Below are 19201 nucleotides of genomic sequence, written 5' to 3'. Positions count from 1 at the left end.
ACAGCCGTGACCCACAGCTGAGGATGGGATACCCCGGTGAGTTTAAACCAACACCTAGAGCTGAGTGTGGTGTCAACCCCTCCCAAACTGCACAGCTGGGAATGGACAGAAGGGTTCCCTAAAAGAGATCCCAAGCATTGCTAGAAATGGGAGAGGGGAGAAAGGATGCTGGAAGGCAGTCAGCAAGTATTCACCGCATCATCCATTCCAAAGTCTTCAAAACTATTTTTAAACGCTATTTTTTATGTTTGTTGGCCTTGCACTTCCAAGCCCGTTAAACACCCAGGGGCCCCATTGCTGTCTCAGCAGCAGTGGGAAGCAGGGAAGGCTCTTCTCTGACTACCCCAGGCTACGTAGTGACAGCAGGTGGGGAGTAATGGAGGGGTGGCTGGCTTGTGCCAGAGGCTCTCCCTGGGAGCCTGCCAGCCAATAGGTGGGGATGCAGGGTTTGTGGCCCCAAGTTCCCATCTCTCACCAGCCCAGGTACAAAGATGGTTATATGAACTAGAATAACTCGTCCTTTGCTATACGGTAAAGGATCACTAGCCTGTCTCAGTCTTCCCCCATTGTTTCTGGCCATTCCTGGGGAGTTCTTGCATGACTTTTGGGATAACACTCTCATGCTCATCCAGTCCTGGCCCTCTTACTGACATCTGTTTCTTAGGATGTCACCTGGGTTCAGCATTTCTCCACTGCCGCAGGTACTGGCAACCACCCTGACAACCACATGACATCTGTGTGGATGCCAAAGTTACGTTCTCCTGAAGCCCCAGAGGCACAAACTCCTGCCTACCAAAGCAGCCAGCACACGCCTGTGACCCTCCACGTCTCCTGAAGGTAGTTCCTTGAGCTCTCCCCTGCCTCCCTTCTTGGCCCCAGCACTCAGACACGAGACCCACCCCCCTAACTGGAGCCTCATGGTGTAGTGGACAGAGGCAGTGGGCCTGGCTTTCCCTCTCAGCTCTTCCCCTTAGCACCTATATGGTCTTAGGGGAGTCATTTAAAACCTCTCCACTTCAGTGTACGCAGTTTTAAATGGGGATCACAAACCTTACAGAACTGTGTGAGGTTTACAGAAATGGGCAGGTCCCTCAGCCTCCTGTAAAGAGACAGAAATCACAAAATTGAGATCCAAATGCAAGAAGTTTTGACTATAGAGTTTACAGTATAGGACAGTTGGGAGGCCTCCTGAAATAAAACTGACATTTGAACAAACTGGAGTTTTAAGGTTTTTTTCCCAGACGGTTGAAGCCCACAAACAATCTCCAGGTTCTGATAACCATACTCACAGAAGCTGGCGGCTAAGGTGGAACGGCCCCCACAGGGCAATCCTCCCATAGCCCCTCTCAGGCTTAGCCAAGGAGGACAAGGGGTAAGGGAAATTCCTAAGGGGAGGTTATCAGCTGACCCGAAGAGCTCATTCCTTTGTTAGGAATGTGAATCAAAAAGCGGTTGCATCTTACGTCCGTGCCCACACAGACGCGGCATGTGCTCTGGACCAGTGACCACTGTGTGTCGCTCCACTTCCCCGCCTTTCTAAATGGGGGCCTTTATAGCAGTTTTCCTCCCAGCATTGAACAGTGGGTGCATGGGGAGTGGTTAAATTTGTTTTTAGTCCATAAGCTGCAGTATCATGAGCAGCCACTTTCAGATGAAGAAAATGCACCTCACCCAGAGATCCTAAACTCTGAGCTGGATGTTGGATGTGACTTTGGGTTGTTCCCTTGGGGGAGGAGAGAGTGAGTTGTTAGTTGCATGTAGAAAAATTGCATTAGGTTAGGTGGAACCATTCTTGGAATTACATGTTTGAGAAAAAGAGAATGGGCCGATGAGCAGCCACAGGTGGAAGGTGTTGGTTTTTCACTAAGTCTGCCCAGACATCCTTTTCCTACTCCTTCTGGTAACAAACCCCACCCAACTACCCAACCTTGGTTCTTGAATCCTGAGTCACAGTGCTTGCTCTGAGATGAGGCATGTGGCTCAAACCTGGCCTACTAGAGTCCTGTTAGAGCTGGCAGACAAGAGCCTTTCACTACTCTCTAGCCATGCAGTTATAAGGAAATGATCCTAAAACTTCCAGAAGCTACTGGCCCCTGACATGTAGGAAAGCCGCAAAAACGACGCCAACGGCATGAAGAAAGAAGTTGGAAAGAAGAAACTTAGCTGACCCAAGCCGCTAATTTCTGTCAGTATCAGTCTGGATTCTTGGTTGCAAGCCACAGAAACTGACTCTGGCTGATTTCAGCCTAAGAGGGATTTGTGGAAAGGGTATCTGGTGGCTCACACAATTGATCGGGAGGCTGGAGAGCTGGGAGCGGGAGCACCGCCATGATCACGATCAGACAACAGGAGGAAACTGGGGAGGATCACACCGCTGAACAACAGACGGCCCTGTGACTGGCTCCACCCACACGTTCCCCTGCTGGCCCTGCTGCCACTGCAGATCCCAGACACGGGTCTTTGCTGCCACAGCCGCTGCTGTCCGAAAGGATCCTCCACGCCCTTGCTCCCTGACTTCACGGGCTCCGAGTTACAGACGGGAAGTCTCTGTCTGATTGGCTGAGCCTACTCACGTGACCCTCTGGCCTTTCCTCTTGCTCTAGCTAAAGGATGGGAGGAGTGAGGGTCTGGGCATTGCAGCTTCACTTGGCAGAGGTGGGTTCTGCCCGCCACGAAGACTCAGAAAATGGAGAATTCTCCAAACCTTAGAAAGAAGTCCACAGGCTAGGCAGCCAAAAAAGACAAATTTTTACAATTATATCACACCTTTCCATCTCTCCTCAAATATTCAACGCTTTCTCCCAGTAGTCTCAACTGCTGCTGGTACTTATTTCACAGAAACAATAAAAGCAATCGCAAGAGACTTGCACATGCTCCCATCATAACCACCCATCTACTTGCATAGGTACCTACCTACTCGGTCTTTTCTCTTAGTGCAACGCTTGAGCCCACCTCTCCTGCACCCCTCAGTCCAGCCTTTCCCCTTGTGCCCTGGGCCATGGCTACATTGCTCCTGCAGTTGTCCTTTCTCTCCTCTACCATCAGTTCCCCCTCTCTACCAGAACGTCCTCTTGAGCTTACAAACAGGCAGTGAAACTCCCATCTTAAAAACAAACAATGCTCCCTTGACCTCATGTCTCCTCTCCAGCTATTACCTCATGCGTCAGTCAGGGTTCAGCCAAGGAAACAGAATTGCTGTGAGTGATGCCGGTTTCATAGGAATTAGACCTCACACAACTGGAGGAGGAGCTGGGGAAGTGAAGGTCCGGAGGAGGGAGCTGGAGAATCAGAGAAAATTCATTCATCAGGCTGCCTGAAGCACCCTCGCAGGTGGGCAAACTGGAGCTCGCAGGGAAATCTGAGAAGCCAGACACATCCAGCTGCAGAAACGGGACTGGGAAGGGAGAACGCTTGGAGCGGTCTGTGGGAAGGCATGGCTTCTGTGCAGCTCTCATGTCTGTGCTTCTGCAGCCAAGGGTCTGGTGGTGGTCCTGGTGCTCCTGCAGTCCGCAAGGCCAACAGTCTGGAAGCAGAGCTGGGCGTGGAGTGGAGGAGAGTCTAAAGTCAAGCCTGAACTTACTCACCACCTCTGCTTCTGTATCTCACCCTGAAGTCCTTCGGGTATTAATGGCCGCTGCTTCATTTCCACCTCTCGAATCTTAGGCAAGTTCCGCTAACCCGGGCTCTAACAAGGATTCTGGGAAACAGGGCGCCGAGATTAACCAGGATGACAACAGGATCCTCAACCAGACCATCTCCTCTGATCCTCTTCAGAGCAATAGCCATTGAAAGAATGTTTTATATTTATGTGTATTTTATCTCCACTTCTTTACTCCCCACATTCTGTTGAACCCTCTCTTATCAGCATTTCATCACCTCCACACCATGGTAGTTGCTCTTATCAAGGTCACAAATGACGGACCTCCGTGCTGTCGAATCCAATCACCATTGTTCTCAGTCCTCCTCTTGGATGTTTCAGCAGCACGTGACGCAGCTAATGGCTTCCTCCTTGAGACGCTTTCTTCCCACGGCATCTAGGACGCTGCCTGCTTTGCGTCTCTTTTCACCTCACTGCCGCTGCTGCTCAGCTGGCTTTGCTGGTTCCTTCTATTTCCGACCGCTAAATGTTAGAATGTTCCAGGGCGCCGTTTTCTGAATTCTTTTTTTTCCCCATGCCTACTGATATTTAATTTTATTTTTTCCAGCTTTATTAAGATATAATTGACATAACATTGTGTAAGTTTAAGGTGTACAATGTGTTGATTTGATATACTCTGAATTCTTCTCTTCTCCATCTATGGTCACCATGTAGGTGAGCTCATCCACTTCCATGAGCTTAAATATCCATCTGTCAAATTTATATGTCCAGCTCCAACTTCTCTCCTGACATACAGACTTGGAAATCCAAATGCCTACTTGATAGTCCAATAAATAACTATTGTCATGTGTCACTTAACCACAGGGATAGGGTCTGAGAAATGCATTGTTAGACGGTTTCGTTGTTGTGCGAACATCATAGAGTGCATTTACACAAACCTAGATGTTATAGCCTACTACACACCTAGGCTATATGGTACTAATCTTATGGGACCACTCTAGTATATGTGGTCCTTTGTTTCCTGAAATGTCATAATGAGGCTTTGAATTTACTACGTCCAAAATAATAGACTTTGAATTTACTATGTCCAAAAACTAACTCATAGTTTCATATCCCTCCACCATTTTCCCCCCTTTCAGTAAATGGCAAGTCCATTCTGCCAAGTGCTCAGGCCAAAAATCTTGCTCTCATCCCTGACTTCTCCCTTTCTCTCTTATACCCACATCCAAGCCACTGGCAAACCCTGTCAGTTTTACCTTGTAACATATCAAGTCTGTTCACTCGATAAAAACTTATTGCTGGTGGGGCTGGCCCCGTGGCCGAGTGGTTGAGTTCGTGCGCTCCACTGCGGGCGGCCCAGTGATTCGTTGGTTCGAATCCTGGGCGCGGACATGGCACTGCTCATCGAGCCACGCTGAGGCAGCGTCCCACGTGCCACAACTATGAAGGACCCACAACGAAGAATATACAACTATGTACTGGGGGGCTTTGGGGAGAAAAAGGAAAAAAATAAAATCTTTAAAAAAAAAACTTATTGCTGGGATGGATGGATAGATGGATGAATGGATAGATGGATGGACGGATGGATGGGTGGATGGGTGGATGGATGGGTGGGTGGATGGGTGGATGGATGGATGGGTGGATAGATTGATGGATGGGTGGATGGATGGATGGGTGGATAGATGGATGGATGGATGGATGGGTGGATGGATGGGTGGGTGGATGGGTGGATGGGTGGATGGGTGGATAGATTGATGGATGGGTGGATGGATGGATGGGTGGATAGATTGATGGATGGGTGGATGAGCAGAGAGTACAATCTGTGTTTGGATGGATGACAGAGGGTACAGTCTGTGTGAAGGTACAGAGACAAAGAAAAAATGAGTTCTTTAGTGAATTTAAGTGTGGCTGGAATAACAGTGTATGGGGGAGGAGAGTGATGGGAAATCAGGTTAGGAAGGTAGGCAGGCCTTTATGCTGAGGGGTCTGAGTCTTACCCCAAAATGCTTTAGAAAGCCATTGAATGATTTTAAGAAAGGGAATGACATGGTCAGATTTATGTTTTAGAAAAAGATGAATTGTAGGGGAGCCAGGATTAGGTGGGAAGGCCAAGGGGAGACTATTTTAGTTAATCCGGTTAAGAAGTGAGGAGGCCTGACTACAGCAGTGACTAACGGGTGGGCTCCCCAGAGGTCCTCCATGAAAATACCAGCACCTGGGGCCAGCCTGGTGGCGCAGCGGTTAAGTGCGCACGTTCCGCTTTGGTGGCCCAGGGTTCACTGGTTCTGATCCCTGGTGCAGACATGGCACTGCTTGGCAAGCCATGCTGTGGTAGGCGTCCCACATATAAAGTAGAGGAAGATGGGCACGGATGTTAGCTCAGGGCCAGTCTTCCTCAGCAAAAAGAGGAGGATTGGTAGTGGATGTTAGCTCAGGGCTAGTCTTCCTAAAAAGAAAAAAGAAGATGAAGAAAAAAGAAAATACCAGCACCACACCAACCCTGGGGGGAGATGTTACTAGGCAGGAGTGGTTCGAAAAATATCTGCTTAATTTAAACAATACCTTATGTATCAATAATAATTTCCACTTATTTTTGTAAATTGTCTACCTCTGTATTGTTTTTTAAAGAAACAGATATTTTTCAATACAACAGCTTGCAAGAAATGTTAAAGGAAACCGAAGGCAGGGTTTTTAAAGAGTTTTCATTCTGCAAGTTCAGAAGCCCAACGCCAGAGCACGCTGATCAATACCAGGTAGCTAGCAAACCTGCGAAAGGGAGGGGCATGAAAGTGGGTCAAACGTAAGAAGTAGTTTGCTCTTAAGACTAGTTCTTCCCTCAGAAAACAGGGGGAAGCCATCACACAGCTGGGCTCTGAGTCTTGAGGTTGCTAGAGCAGCGAAGTTCGCCATTGGCCCCATATGTTTCTCCTTCCTCAGAAATGGTAGGAATTCCTCCATTGGAAAAGCAGCTGCCTGTGCCTCCCTTATCCCCCCCCCCCCCCAGCTCCCCTCCCTGTGGTTCTGGGAGAGTGTTCCAGCACCAGTTAGATTCAGACTTGGCCCAAGGGGAGGCTGTAGAGGAAGGACTCACTCACATGATCCACTGACTGGAAGAGCAACCAGAGATCCCGCGGGGCGCGGAGCTGATGCAAAGCTCCCCATTCCCACTGCTCTCCGCCCATCCCTTCTCCCCTCCGGGAGGCCCCACAGCAGATGCAAGAATCTCCCATCTTGTTTCTTGCTAGAGGTTTTGTGAACTACGTTTGCTGTGCCTTTGTGTCATACGGTGGGGTGCCTCACTAGCAGCTCAGAAATGAAAACCGTAGCAAATGGCTTCTGAACCGGAACCTCCTAATTTCCTTAGAAGGTGTGTGTGGGCCAAGGAAACCTAGAATGAGTGGTCATCCCCTCAGGGGTGAGGGAGATGGAGCCCCAGGGCACTCTCTTCCCGGGACCCCCAAGCAAGAGTCTCCGGTGGGCCTCTGGAGAGAGCAGTAGATCAGGGCAGATCAGGTCCCATTGTAGTTGGTTTCTGATTGGAAACCTTTAAAAACACCAGCAGAAAAGACCTGTTAGAAAGAGCAGCCTGAGGTAGAACTGTGTGGTGAGTCTGTATTCAGTTCCTATTGTTGTGCAACAAATTACCACAAACTTAACAGCTTAGAACAACACACATTTATTATCTCGTAGTTTCCACGTGTCAGGAGTCTGGGTATGGGTTAGCTGGGTCTTCTGCTCCGGGGCTCACCAGGCTGCCATGAAGATGTCCCGCCAGGGCCCCAGTCTTATCTGAGGTTCAAAGGCCTTTTCCAACTCACATAGTTATTGGCAGAACCCATTTCCTTGCCGTTTGTAGAACTCAGGGTGAGTAGCTTCCTCAAGGCTGGCAAGAGTGTCTCTCTTCCTTCTTCTGTCTCAACCTCTGACCTTCTTTTTAGGGGCTCACCTGATTAGGTCAGGCCCACCCAGGATAATCTCCCTTTTTATTAACTTAAGTCAGTTGATTAGGAACTTTAATTACATCTTCAAAATCCCTTTACCTCTGCCAATACAACAATGTAATCGCAGAAGTAACATCCCATCACCTTTGCCATGTGCTGCTGGTTAGAAGCAAATTACAGGGCCCACTCACATTCAAGGGGAGGGGAATGTACAAGACATGGGTCATTGGGGGTCATCTCAAAATTCTGCCTACCACAGAGTCTGAGTGATTCTAGAGAAAACAGCCCTGCCCTGAGGGTTGCCTGGAGTGGATGATAATCTTATGAGACCAGAACTCTCAGTTGAAGGATTCACAAGTGTTTCTCACTGTAGTGGGATATGTCCGCTGGAACCTCAGAATGTGGCCTTATTTGGAATAAGGGTCTGCAGATATAATTAAGGGAAGGATCTTGAGATGAGATCATCTCGGATTAGGACAGGCCCCAAATCCAATGGCATGTGTCCTTAAAGGAGATAGAGAAGGAGAAGACACATGGGGACACAGGGAGAAAGTGAAGACAGGGGTAGAGACTGGAGGAATACGTCTATAAGCCCAGGAGCGCTGAGAAGGGCTGGAGCCGCCAGGGCTAGGACAGAGCCATGGAACAGCCTCTCCCTCAGAGCCTCAGGAGGGAGCCAGCCCTGCCAATGCCTTGATTTCAGACTTCTGCCTCCAGAACTTTGAGAGAATACATTTCTGTCATTTTAAGCCACGAAGGTTGTAAGAATTTGTTGTGGCAGCCTTGGGAAACTAACACACTCACTGATCGTTGTGCCCACACAAACCAGTGTCAGAGATGGAGTTGGTGGTCTCAGGGGCAACACGAACTCAGACTCTACAGAGATGCCAGTTCCCAGAGATCAGAGGTGCCCTGAGCCGTACCGGAGCAAGGCAGCTTCATAGCCCAACCAACATTCATCACAGCATGGAGGCAGATGCCCATCCATTAATATCTTCTTTATCATCCCTTCATTGATGTATTTGTTTGATTCAGCTGCTGTTTAAAAAAAAAAAGGCTAAAATAACTGTGGCTTAAAGATAGAAGTTTATTTCTCTTTCACATAAGCGTCTTCAGCATAAGCAGCCCAGGGCTGAAATGGCGCCTCCACACTGTCGGCCAGCCAGCCTCCTGCTGTCTGGTTCTTCCGCCATCTGCAACACATGGTTGCCATCTGATGACCTAAGGTGGCTGCGTCAGTTCTTACCATCACGCCTGCATTCCAGCCAGTAGGAAGGGGAGAAGTGGACATGGAGGGTCTGCCCTTTCCCTTTGATGGCAGACCTCGAAGCTGCACACTTCAATTGGCTAGAACCCAGTCACACAGTCACACCTAGCTACAAGAGAGGCTGCTGTATGTCTTTAGCAAGGCCATGTGCCCAGCTAAAACTTACAGATTCTATTACTAAAAGGAGAAGGGAAGTATGGAGGACGGATGCAACTTCTGCCTACAGGAGACAACGGCCTACTGAATTAAGTTGGGCCCTGGTCCAATTACTGGTGTCCTTATAAGAAGATGGAAATTTGGACACATGGGGGAGAAGGCCATGGGAAGATGGAGGCAGAAGTTTGAGTGATGCAGCTACAAGCCAAGCAACGCCCAGGATTACCAGCAACCACCAGAAGCTACCAGAGGCAAAGAGGGATTCCTCCCCTAGAGCTCACGCATGGCAAGAGCAAGCATGATCTTGCCAACGCCTTGATTTTGGACTTCCAGCCTCTAGAAGTGTGAGAGAATGAGTTTCTGTTTGTGGTAATTTGTTACGGCAGCTGTAGCAACTACTACACCATCTCTTTCTTCTGATTCCTTAGGGCCCCATTCTCATGAACCTCTACCATAACGTACCATACAGCCCTTACATCTAGAAGTACCCTCAGTCCTAAACCTTCTGTCCATCATTCAAATTTAGCTCATTATAAATGCTGCTTGGGCAATGACAGGGTGATCCAAACCAGTACTGAAATGTCAGGCACAGACCAGACCAGGGTCTAAATGTGAAAACAGAGCCAGAGGGGGAGATGGACAGTGACATAGATATGAAACCAGGGGAATTAGTCTGAGGTGGGTATGAACTTGCAGAAGGAAGACCAGACAGGGCTTGCCCTCCATGACCAAAGACAAGTGGTTCAAGATCCAGCCTGTCGATAGAAGCAGGGCTACCCAAGGATCAAAACCAGAAGACCTGGACTTGTCCTAGCTGCACACTCTAACGACGCCACTTACTGGAGGAGACCTTTCAATTTCCAAACCCGTTTTACATACAATCTCTTATTTGTTCTTCAAACCCTGTCTGCATGAGCTGAGTAGAGCGATAATAGAATCTCCATTTGTTTCACAGACAAACAATTTATCAGAGATGCGACGTAACTTGCTCAATGTCACGTAACTGATTACTAGCAGTGTGTGTAGAGAAAAGAAAACAAAATTTGGGGTCTGGTAGACTGAGTTAGAATCAACACAAGCAACACATATTTGAATTGTACAAGGCTCTTATTTTTTACTTGCTGTCACTACAACAAAATATTTGCTAATAGTCATATTTATTGGCGCTCAATAAATGGTCATTTCCTTCCTTTCTCCCTTTCTTATTGTTTTTCCAGCTCTGAATTCTGTGATCCTTATACTACCAACCATAGTGTTGCTTTTCACTTACTAAAGTAATCTTGGCTACTCACAAGTCACCTCTCTAGAAGTCAGTTTCTTTATCTATCTTATCAAAGGATTAGACTGAATCATTTCTAGGGTCTCTTTCAGCTCCCATAGTCCGTGGCCTTATGAAAACTGAAGTTTTCGCAGCCGGTCTAGTCAACAGACCAACAGGTCTACAACTGTTGTACCTCACATCGCCATCAGGGGGCGCCAAGCACCATTTATGCCTTGCGTGGAGCAAACGCTGAAGCTGCCAAACTGTCTAGGACTTCACGGGGCTTTCTGAGAGCCAGCTATCCTGGTCACCTTCATTCCCCTTCTAAAAGTGAGAGAGGAGAGAAAAGTTTATTCTCCATTTACTTTATAGACGAGGAAACTAAGGAAAGCATTTCGATCTTCCTCAATCTCATAAGAGGACGAGCTATGAAAGATCAGATGGCCGTCTGGAGTTTCTGCTAATTACACTGAGCTACGCATGATGCTGCCCCCTAATTGGCCTGAGGCAGACTATCCAGGGCTTTCTGCATGGGGGTAGGGGAGAGTATTAGCAGTACTCCTCATTGCAGGCTCCCACTTCTCCTCTGGACAGACACACAAACACGGACATGCTCCCCCAAGAGGCCTGAGGGGAGCCTGGATCTTTGGCTTTTAGGATAGAACATAAAGGAATACCATTTCCATGGCCTTCACCTGTGCCCCCCGGAAGAGAGGGAGAAGCTGCTTCTACTCTACGAGGGTTCCAGAATGAAGCTGGTATGGAGTTCTAGCCCCATGACTGCCATGAGGACCACAGCCTGCACTTACCACCATTCCCCAGAAGAATCTACCATGGGGAGGGTCCAAAGAAAGTCTGTTATCGACCTCCTCCTTGTCCTAATTCTGCCTCCTCCCTAGCAGGTCCACCTGATGCAGAAGGTAAGCCACCTCTGGAATACTCAGTCACTCCTCATTTTCTCTCCTCCAACCCAGCCCCCTTCTCCCTGCCATTTCTGCCCCATGCCCAGCTCCTGCTAACAGACTCTGGCAAGGCCAGGGGTCCCACAGGCTCTTTTGTTCTCATTGGTCTGTAAGTCTTCACATCTCTAGGTTCAGAGGATGGTTGTTTGTCTTCCAGAGTTCAAGCGCTCAGGCCTCGTGCTAGCAAAAGCAGCCTGCTCCCCATCCAAGGATGTAAATCTCCCTCAGCCTGACACCTGGCCACAAGTTGCTGGAGAAACGACCAGAGTGGCTGCCTCTCCATCTGTCAGATGCACCGATGACAATTTGCAGATGGAGTCCACAGCCACAGTGCAAGTCTAAACACTCCGAAGGAGTCTGACAGCTGACACATGGGAGTGTGTCGAGCAGTATGAGCTCCTGGATAATGTTCAAGGACAATTCTACAAGCCAGTCCCCCTGCCCCCCCGAAAAATCATCCTTCTCTCCTGCCTAGGACTGACTAGGCAACTTTCCTCAGGGATGTTGGGAAAATATCCAGAGATAGGGAGAGGAGGCCCTCATACCCAGGCGAAAGCAAGACTTCCTTCTCCACTAAGGGTTCAAAAGTTGACTCCTTGCCGAGAAACCTTCCGCACCTCAGACACTAGAGATCTCACACTGCTCTGGACTGGAAAGGAGAAAGCCATCTTTGGTATGCAAACATCCTAAGAAATAAAACCTGGGCTCCTGGAGAAAAGAGTGCAGTGTAGGCCAGGTCCAATTCACAGGGAACACCCATATGTGGAAATCCACCGAGCTTATCCTCAGGGCAGAACGCAGTTTTATAACTCTGGAGCCCCTGAACCTAGCCAATGCATTGTATACTGCTGTCACACCGTACATTAAACTTTTGTGATTTACTGGCTCTCCTGTAAATCAGCCTGGACAATGCTCGCGGCTCATGGAGTTTAAATAAGAACTCGCAAAATGACCCAGTGATTTCCATAGAAATTTTCTTTCCATAGGAAACTGCCTGATAAGTTTCATAAAAATTGGAATATGGAAAAAAACGATCAACTGGCTCAAACTTGTAACTCCAGTTTTACTTCAAGAGGATAATATAGATTTATGAAGCCCAGGAAAGAAAGTGGGACCGTAGAGGCTATGGAAAGGATGGGAAACGTCAGAATATATTTATAACCCAAGACATTTGCCCAACACAAACAATGGTCTGTGCCTCCAGACACACACGCGTACAGCAATGAGCAAAACTGGTTCCTGATGGTAACAGGATCTTACAAATCCACCCCTGGCTTATAGCATGGGAGCTGACATACGCTCTCCGTGCCCTGATCTTGGCCACAGCAAACCCAATCCTCCCGCGGGGGCTCTGCTTAAATCCTACGGGTAGCATGTCTTTGCAACTGGGTTCCAGAAGTTTTGGAAAGGGTGGGGAGGCAGGAGTGTGAAATACTCAAGCTCCCTCCCCTTCGCACAAACAGACTTTTCATTTTTTGTTTCAAGAGGATTAGGAAGAAAGGGACAAGGATTAGTCCTAATTTATTGCCTCTGTCAAAAGCCAGGTCTATGAAGGGAGTAAGTGGATTATGAAAAGAAAACAAATGGAGAGAAAAGAGGGCAATGGGTGAACTGCATTCAGTATTTTTATTAATTTGATTTTAAAAGGAAAAGAAGGGATCCGTTCTAACGGTTCACCTTCCTATGAACCCCAGAGGCCCCCGAACCCTGAAGAAGTCCTTCTGCCACTGCTGTGAGGTAGATCAGAGCTGTTCTGCGCGTAAAGTGAGGGAGGCCGGTGCTTAGAGAGCCTAAGTGAGGGAGCCAGGGACAAAACCCCAAACCTTGACTTTCTCTAGCTTTCTGCTCTCAGCCTGGGCCGCCAAGCCCAGAGAGCATCCGGGGTTCATCAGGTCTGGGCGACGGAAGGAATGGGACGAGGGGTGCTCTCTTCACCCTAAGCACACAGCACACCAGTGAGCAAAGTGATGGGTGCCCCACCGAAGCAAGCCGGGCTGCTCTCGGGGGCAGCTGAGCACAGCCAGATCCTCAGATGCTCCGCTGCTGAGGTAGTGGTGAAGTTCAGGGGTGGGGTTTAGAAAACTTCTCCCAGAAAGAGAGAGAGAGGGGATGGTGAAAACCCACTTGGGAAGGACTCCCCCACCCCATCCCATGGCCCAGTCATCAGGTTCTGGAGGGCAGAGTTTTCCAGCTGGGAAACGCCACAGGGCTCATTCTGAACAGAGGCCAGAGGCTTTCCGAAGGTTCTGGATCAATGGAGTGTTGTTTCTTGTCCTTCAAGGTCTAAGAAATTCCCCAGGAAGCCCTGAAAAACGGAGATAACATATCTTGGGGTGAGGGGGCACAGGGTGGGAACAGGGGCACTGGAGGGCAGGGGTGGAGGTCAGGGACCCTGAAAAGCATAAGTAATTACACAAAAGTATTCGGGCTCCACCCAGCCAAAAAAAAAAAACCCACTCCCAACCGCAACAGCTCTGTTCCTGCCGGAGAAGCACGGCCGCTCGCAGTTCCTCGCTCCCGTTTTCCTTCGTACCAGAACGGATTCTCACCTTTACAACTATCAAACCCTTCAAAGAACCCAGAGCCGAGGCCGAGGGCTCGGGAGGGCCTCTAGGCTTGTGGGCAAGTCAAAACCAGGCCAAGGGGCGGCAAGAAATCCGGGCGGCCAAAGCACTGGGCTCAAAAACCAAAACTCGCGCTCACCAGCCGGGCGGGCTGGGCAGGGGCACAGCAGCCATTGCCGCCGCCTCTTTCGCTTCCACCTGGGGCAGAGCGGGTCGGATGCGGGCAAGGAAAGGGCCGTGGGTCCCATTTTGCTTCTTTCCTTCGCGGCCCCGCTTCTCCCAGTGCAGAAACTCTCCCCAGCCCCATCTTCTCCCACCGAACCCCAAGCTCAAAAACTTGACACAGGAGATGCCGAATGCTTCCTGACCCCGAGCGCCGGCTCCTTCGCCTCGGTTACCTACCCGTCAAGCGGCGGCGCTGCCCGGACTCCGCAGGGCTGGTCAGGGCTGCAGGGGCGCCGGAGGGGTCGCGGGGCCGGAGGCGGCGGCGAGGTGCTCCTCGGGCGGGCAGCGGCCGCAGCGGCACAGCAGGCGGCGGAAGGCGCTGCGGAAGTCCGGGCTGCGGCAATAGATGAGCGGGTTGAAGGCAGAGTTGGCATAGCCTAGCCAGTTAAGGGCGAGGAAGGCCGGGTTGGGAACTAGGGAGGGGCCCCCGAGGGCGCGCACCACGTTGGCCACAAAGAAGGGCAGCCAGCAGAGAGTGAAGGTGCCCATGATGAGACCCAGGGTGCGCAGGGCCCGGTGTTCCCGGAGAGGCAGAAGGCGCGCGGGCCGCCGGCCGTAGAAGGGCACCCCCGCGGGCGCGGCGCACGGCCCCGCCGGGACGAGGGACAGAGAGCGAGACGGAGCCGGCGGAGACTCCTCTGGCGGGAAGCGGCCCAGCTCCCGGCGCAGCAAGCGCAGCTGGCGCGTAGCCACGACGAAAACGCGCGCGTAGACGAAGAGCATCACAAGAAGCGGAAGGTAGAAGGAGACGGAGGAGGAGAGCAGCGCGTAGGGGATGTTGGAGGCGAAGGCGCAGCAGCGCGGATTGGAGTGGCAACGCTGCGCCTCGGCGTCGGCCCCCACGCGCCACCACTTGCTCATGATGGGCGCAAACGACACCGCGGCGGACACGACCCACACCAGGACCACGGCTGCCCGGGCGCGGCGTTTGGTGACCAGTGAGCCGTAGCGCAGCGGGTTGGTCACGGCCAGGTAGCGGTCCACCGCCAAGGCGCACAGGGTTTCGATGCTGGCCGTCACGCACAGCACGTCCACCGAAGTCCACAGCTCGCAACCAGTGGCGCCCAGGGGCCAGTGGCCGGTCAGCGCCAAGGTGGCCCCCGGCGGCACTACCAGGAGTCCTACAACCAGGTCGGCCGCGGCCAGCGAAGTCACGAACACGTTGGTCATGGTCTGGAGTCTCGGCGTCCGGGCGATGGCCACGATTACCAGCAGGTTGCCTCCCACAGTGGCCAGCACCAACAGCGCCCCCGCCAGTGCCGCCGCCCCCGGCATCCCTGGCAGCCCACTGGTGTTGGCGGTATTGGGCACCAGGGTGGGGGCACCCGGCCACGAGGCCAGAGAGCTGTTTCCGTGAGGCCACGGAGCCATTCCCACGTCGCGCGTGGGCCGGGAGAGAAAGAGGGAAGGGGGTCTCCCAGCTCACCCGGCTCAGGGGAGGAGGTAGTGGGGCGTGGGAGCGATTCCCCGGGCCTGGGCCATCTTCTCGAGTTGACCGGGCGCGGCGAGAACGCTAAGCCTCCCCCCCACCCTCTGGGTGCCACCGCTTGGGGTGGGGGGGAGGAGTGACTGCCCTTAAAGGGGCAGCGGCCGATAGTCTCGCCTTGGCGTCAAAAGGGGGATTGGAGCATGGGGAGGGAAGTGAGACGAATGTCTGACTTTTCCTTTAGCCAAATCTGGAGTAACGGACTCCCCAACTTCTCAGCCACAATGTGCCCCCTCCTGCTGTGACCAGCTCCACACTCAGCACAGCGCTCGGTTGGCACTGCTTTCCTGTGACTCTGCACCATGTTCCATGGGAGGTCCAGCAGCAACGCTAGGGGAAGGGTAATGGAAGACCTGCACCCCTTACCTGTCAGAGAAAAAGGCACCCCTCCCAAGCAAAACGACCCTCCTGGCCCCTACTGCTTGAGCGTGGCCCCTAAGATACTGTAGGTTAAGTAACAGAGGGCAGCCAGTCTCCTCTCTTCTCCCAAGACCTCATTCCAATGACATTTGTCCACTTGCCCTTCTTCTGTTTCACTTACCCTCCCTGCCCCTCCAGTTTTCTGATCTTTTTTAAATTTTCTTTTCAGCTACTAGAGAAATTTCCCATTTTCAGGAGTCTTTATCATTACCTGCTTATTTGAATTTCAATTTGGCTCATGTAGCCCGGGATGCTGAGCATTTCAATTTCTCCATCTTCCCCACTTCATATTGTCCCTTCCACACACCTTTCCACCTAGAAAATTTCTAGATAGGACCCTTCTCTTAAAATTCTTCTGTTGTAAAGACATATTAGAAATGAATGAAATGGGGGTGGCCTCGTGGCATAGTAGTTAAGTTCTCGCACTCTGCTTTGTCGGCTGGGGTTCGCTGGTTCAGATCCCGGGTGCAGACCTACACGCTGTTCATCAAGCCATGCTGTGGCAGGCGTCCCATATATAAAGGAGAGGAAGAGGGGCATGGATGTTAGCTCAGGGCCAGTCTTCCTCAAAAAATTAAAAAAAAAAAAAAATGAATGAACGCGTTTGAGGTTGAGGCCCGTCCACCATCTCCTCCAGCTATCCACAAATATCCCATCACCCTCCCGATGGTACAATGTTCTCTCTACTTCCTCGAAGATTTCATTCATGAACTTTTAAAAATGAAAAGACATTGAGTTGGGGAATTTGCATGTCGCATCTTCAAGTCCGTGGGATGATAGGCCTGGTATTTTCACGCCTCATGAAGTCTCTCACTCAGTCCCATCAGAAGTTCCCTTCACCTGAAGAAGCCCAGAGCCACCTTACCCTGCCCTCGCCCAGACTTGAGGCTGGTGCTGTCAGCCAAGCTCTCCCAATCTCTCAGCCAGTTCCTCTCGAATTGGTGGGGGGGGGGGGGGGGGGGGGTGCGGTGAGACTGGAAAATAAGCCCCTGGGTTCACGTTGAGGGTCAGGAAGATATGATACCTTTATTGAGTCTTATCAGAACCTGATCCTTGAGCTGCCTTGCTTCCTCCCTTGAAACAATGGGACAAAAGAGGAAAAAATTATCATGGAAAATGCCTCCAGGGCCATGCCCCAGCACATCTCTTTTGAACAGCTCTATATTTCAAAAGAACGCTATACAGTCGCTGGTCTAAGCAATCCCTCTGGGAGGCTGAGCCAGGGGTTGGGAGTTAGAATGACTGGAGGGGAAGTGAGGACCTAAAATTATCCCTGAGGAGAAAGAACCAGTTTCATCTCCCAGGGACCCAGCAGCTCACTCATGAGCAGTTTGTCAGTGGCTCCCAACTGAATGCCTTCCATGCCCATGCAGTATCCCAAGCAGGCCTTTGGATCCACGGGAATGTCTAGTGGGTGGAGGTGAAGAGGCCCGGCCTTTCCCCTCACCCCTCATCATGCTGAGTGGTGCAGGCCCCACTTGGCCTTGATCTTGGCTGCAGCCTCTTGCTGATCATCATGGCTGTCACTCTCAAGCTGGGTTTTGTAACACCCCAGAGTGTTGCCATTATCTCAAAGGAATGTCATAAGATTCTGCAAGAGTAATCTCTGAAACAAATATATGCCATTCAGCAATTTTTTTCCAGGACATCAGAATCAGTGGGGGAAGGGAAATGGGTACCAGAGAGTCAAGCAACTTCAAAGGATGTCGTTGCTTTAAGGGGTGACCTCACTACTCTGAGGAAGTGTGTAAAAATGTTTACATTTTCAAAAAGACAAGATTTCCCAAACCACACGAGTTTGGAAAATGGTTAGGCCAATAACCAAAGGAGACTGTGAGCAGAGGAAGTCCAGGCCCTGTTAGTGAAGGCTTTTATGAGCCGCGAGCAGAGCTCGCGAGGCACCTGCTGCGCTTGCTCCCTGCGCGGGCCCCTCCCTCCTCTCCTGCTCAGTCTGGCCTCCCCTCCCAAGGGCGGGCAGGGAGAACGGCTCCTTCTTTTGCCACTTTGGTCTGTGGGATTATTCTCTTTTTTGCATACTTTTGTGTTTTTTAGTTTAATCTTTTGAGTAATGCATTCACATTACTCAACCATCAAAATATACAAAACACGTGTAGTAGAAAGTTGCCTTCATCCCATTCTTCAACTCCCCAAAGTAACCTCCATTAGTCTCTTGTTTTTCCTCCAGTAATATTTTATATATAAAAAAGTCAATGCAAATATATGTTTTTGTCCTTTGTTTTCTACACAAATAGTAGTAAAATATACTCACTGTTCTGCACGTTGCTTATTTTAACTTCACAATACGTATCTGTGATCCTTCCATACCAAAGCACAAAAGCGTCCCATTTTTTAGTATTCCATTGTATGGATATACCATAATCTATGAAACCAGTTGGCCACTAATGGACATCTAATTTATTTCCAAACCTCACTAATACATGTGGCAATAAATAACTTGCACACGTGTCATTTCACATGTATCTAAGTATATGTATAGAATAAGTTACTACAAATAGAATCGCTTTATCATAAGGCATATACATTTGCAAATTTTAAACATATTGCCAAATTGCCCTCCCCAGACGATGTGCCCATTTACTCTCTTGCCATCATTTTTGATGACCAGCCAGGGGTTGGAGGCAAGTGACCTGCTGCTCTGGGAAGTTGTCCTAATGACTGGCCCCAGGGGAACCAGTGCTGCCTGGTCTGTAGAGGTCATCCAACTCTGGATAGAAGCATATGTTGCCCCAAGAGCATTACTCTGGCCCTGGGCCCCCATGTGACCTTTATTCTTGACCCTTGGAAGCAGGTGGTGAATGTGGGCCTCTGAATCAACTGAGTTCAGGCCCCCAGACTGCTGTTTGTGTGGTGGGGGCTCCCAAGATGCAAGTTGTCCTCTTGTGTCAGAGGGCACAGCAGTCTGTGATGGTCTGTGCCTCAGAATATGTGGTCAGAAGAACCAGCAGAGGCAGCGGCTGCCTGGTGTGCAGAAGTTCTAATTCCAGGGGAGTCGTAGCTTGTGGTCGGTCCTCTGCACATCACACCTGGGTGCATGTAGGTGTGTGTCTGTGTGTGTGTTTATGCGACAGGGTAGGAAGGCGCTCAGGGGAGTTCAGGTGTCTGAGGCTTGTACCTCACCCAAGACTACATGCGTGAGAGGTGTTACAGTTTACAGTTCATAATCTTTCCCTCTTGCTTTAAAGTTCTTGGAAGGGAGCAAAACTTAGGTGGAAGTTTTCCCCTCTCTATACCCTGACTGTCTTCTCCAGAGCCTTCTGTGATCATCCATTCCATTTTTGAAATGTCATGCGTATGTGTGGC

At 50.4% G+C, this 19201-nt stretch overlaps 1 protein-coding gene across 2 annotated transcripts; it reads right to left on the bottom strand.

Annotated features, from left to right (window-relative positions):
* Positions 1-12792: 12792 nt before the first annotated feature.
* On the bottom strand, positions 12793-18091 carry ADRB3 (adrenoceptor beta 3). Of its 2 annotated transcripts, XM_070598143.1 has the most exons (3): positions 14416-18091; positions 14152-14308; positions 12793-13490 (listed from the first exon to the last, which is right to left on the bottom strand). In XM_070598143.1, exons 1-3 carry the CDS (start codon positions 15343-15345, stop codon positions 13462-13464), a joined length of 1116 nt encoding a protein of 371 aa, XP_070454244.1. In that variant the 5' UTR covers positions 15346-18091; the 3' UTR covers positions 12793-13461. The 2 variants fall into 2 exon arrangements, with proteins under 2 accessions (XP_070454244.1, XP_008542149.2); XM_008543927.2 differs by having other exon boundaries at positions 14152-18091.
* Between the last annotated feature and the right edge of the window lie 1110 nt (positions 18092-19201).

The sequence above is a fragment of the Equus przewalskii genome, chromosome 28 (genome assembly GCF_037783145.1).
Source record: "Equus przewalskii isolate Varuska chromosome 28, EquPr2, whole genome shotgun sequence".
In the NCBI taxonomy this organism is placed as follows: domain Eukaryota; kingdom Metazoa; phylum Chordata; class Mammalia; order Perissodactyla; family Equidae; genus Equus; species Equus przewalskii.
Note: the sequence above shows the minus strand (reverse complement) of the source record. Positions and strands in the feature narration are given on the sequence as shown.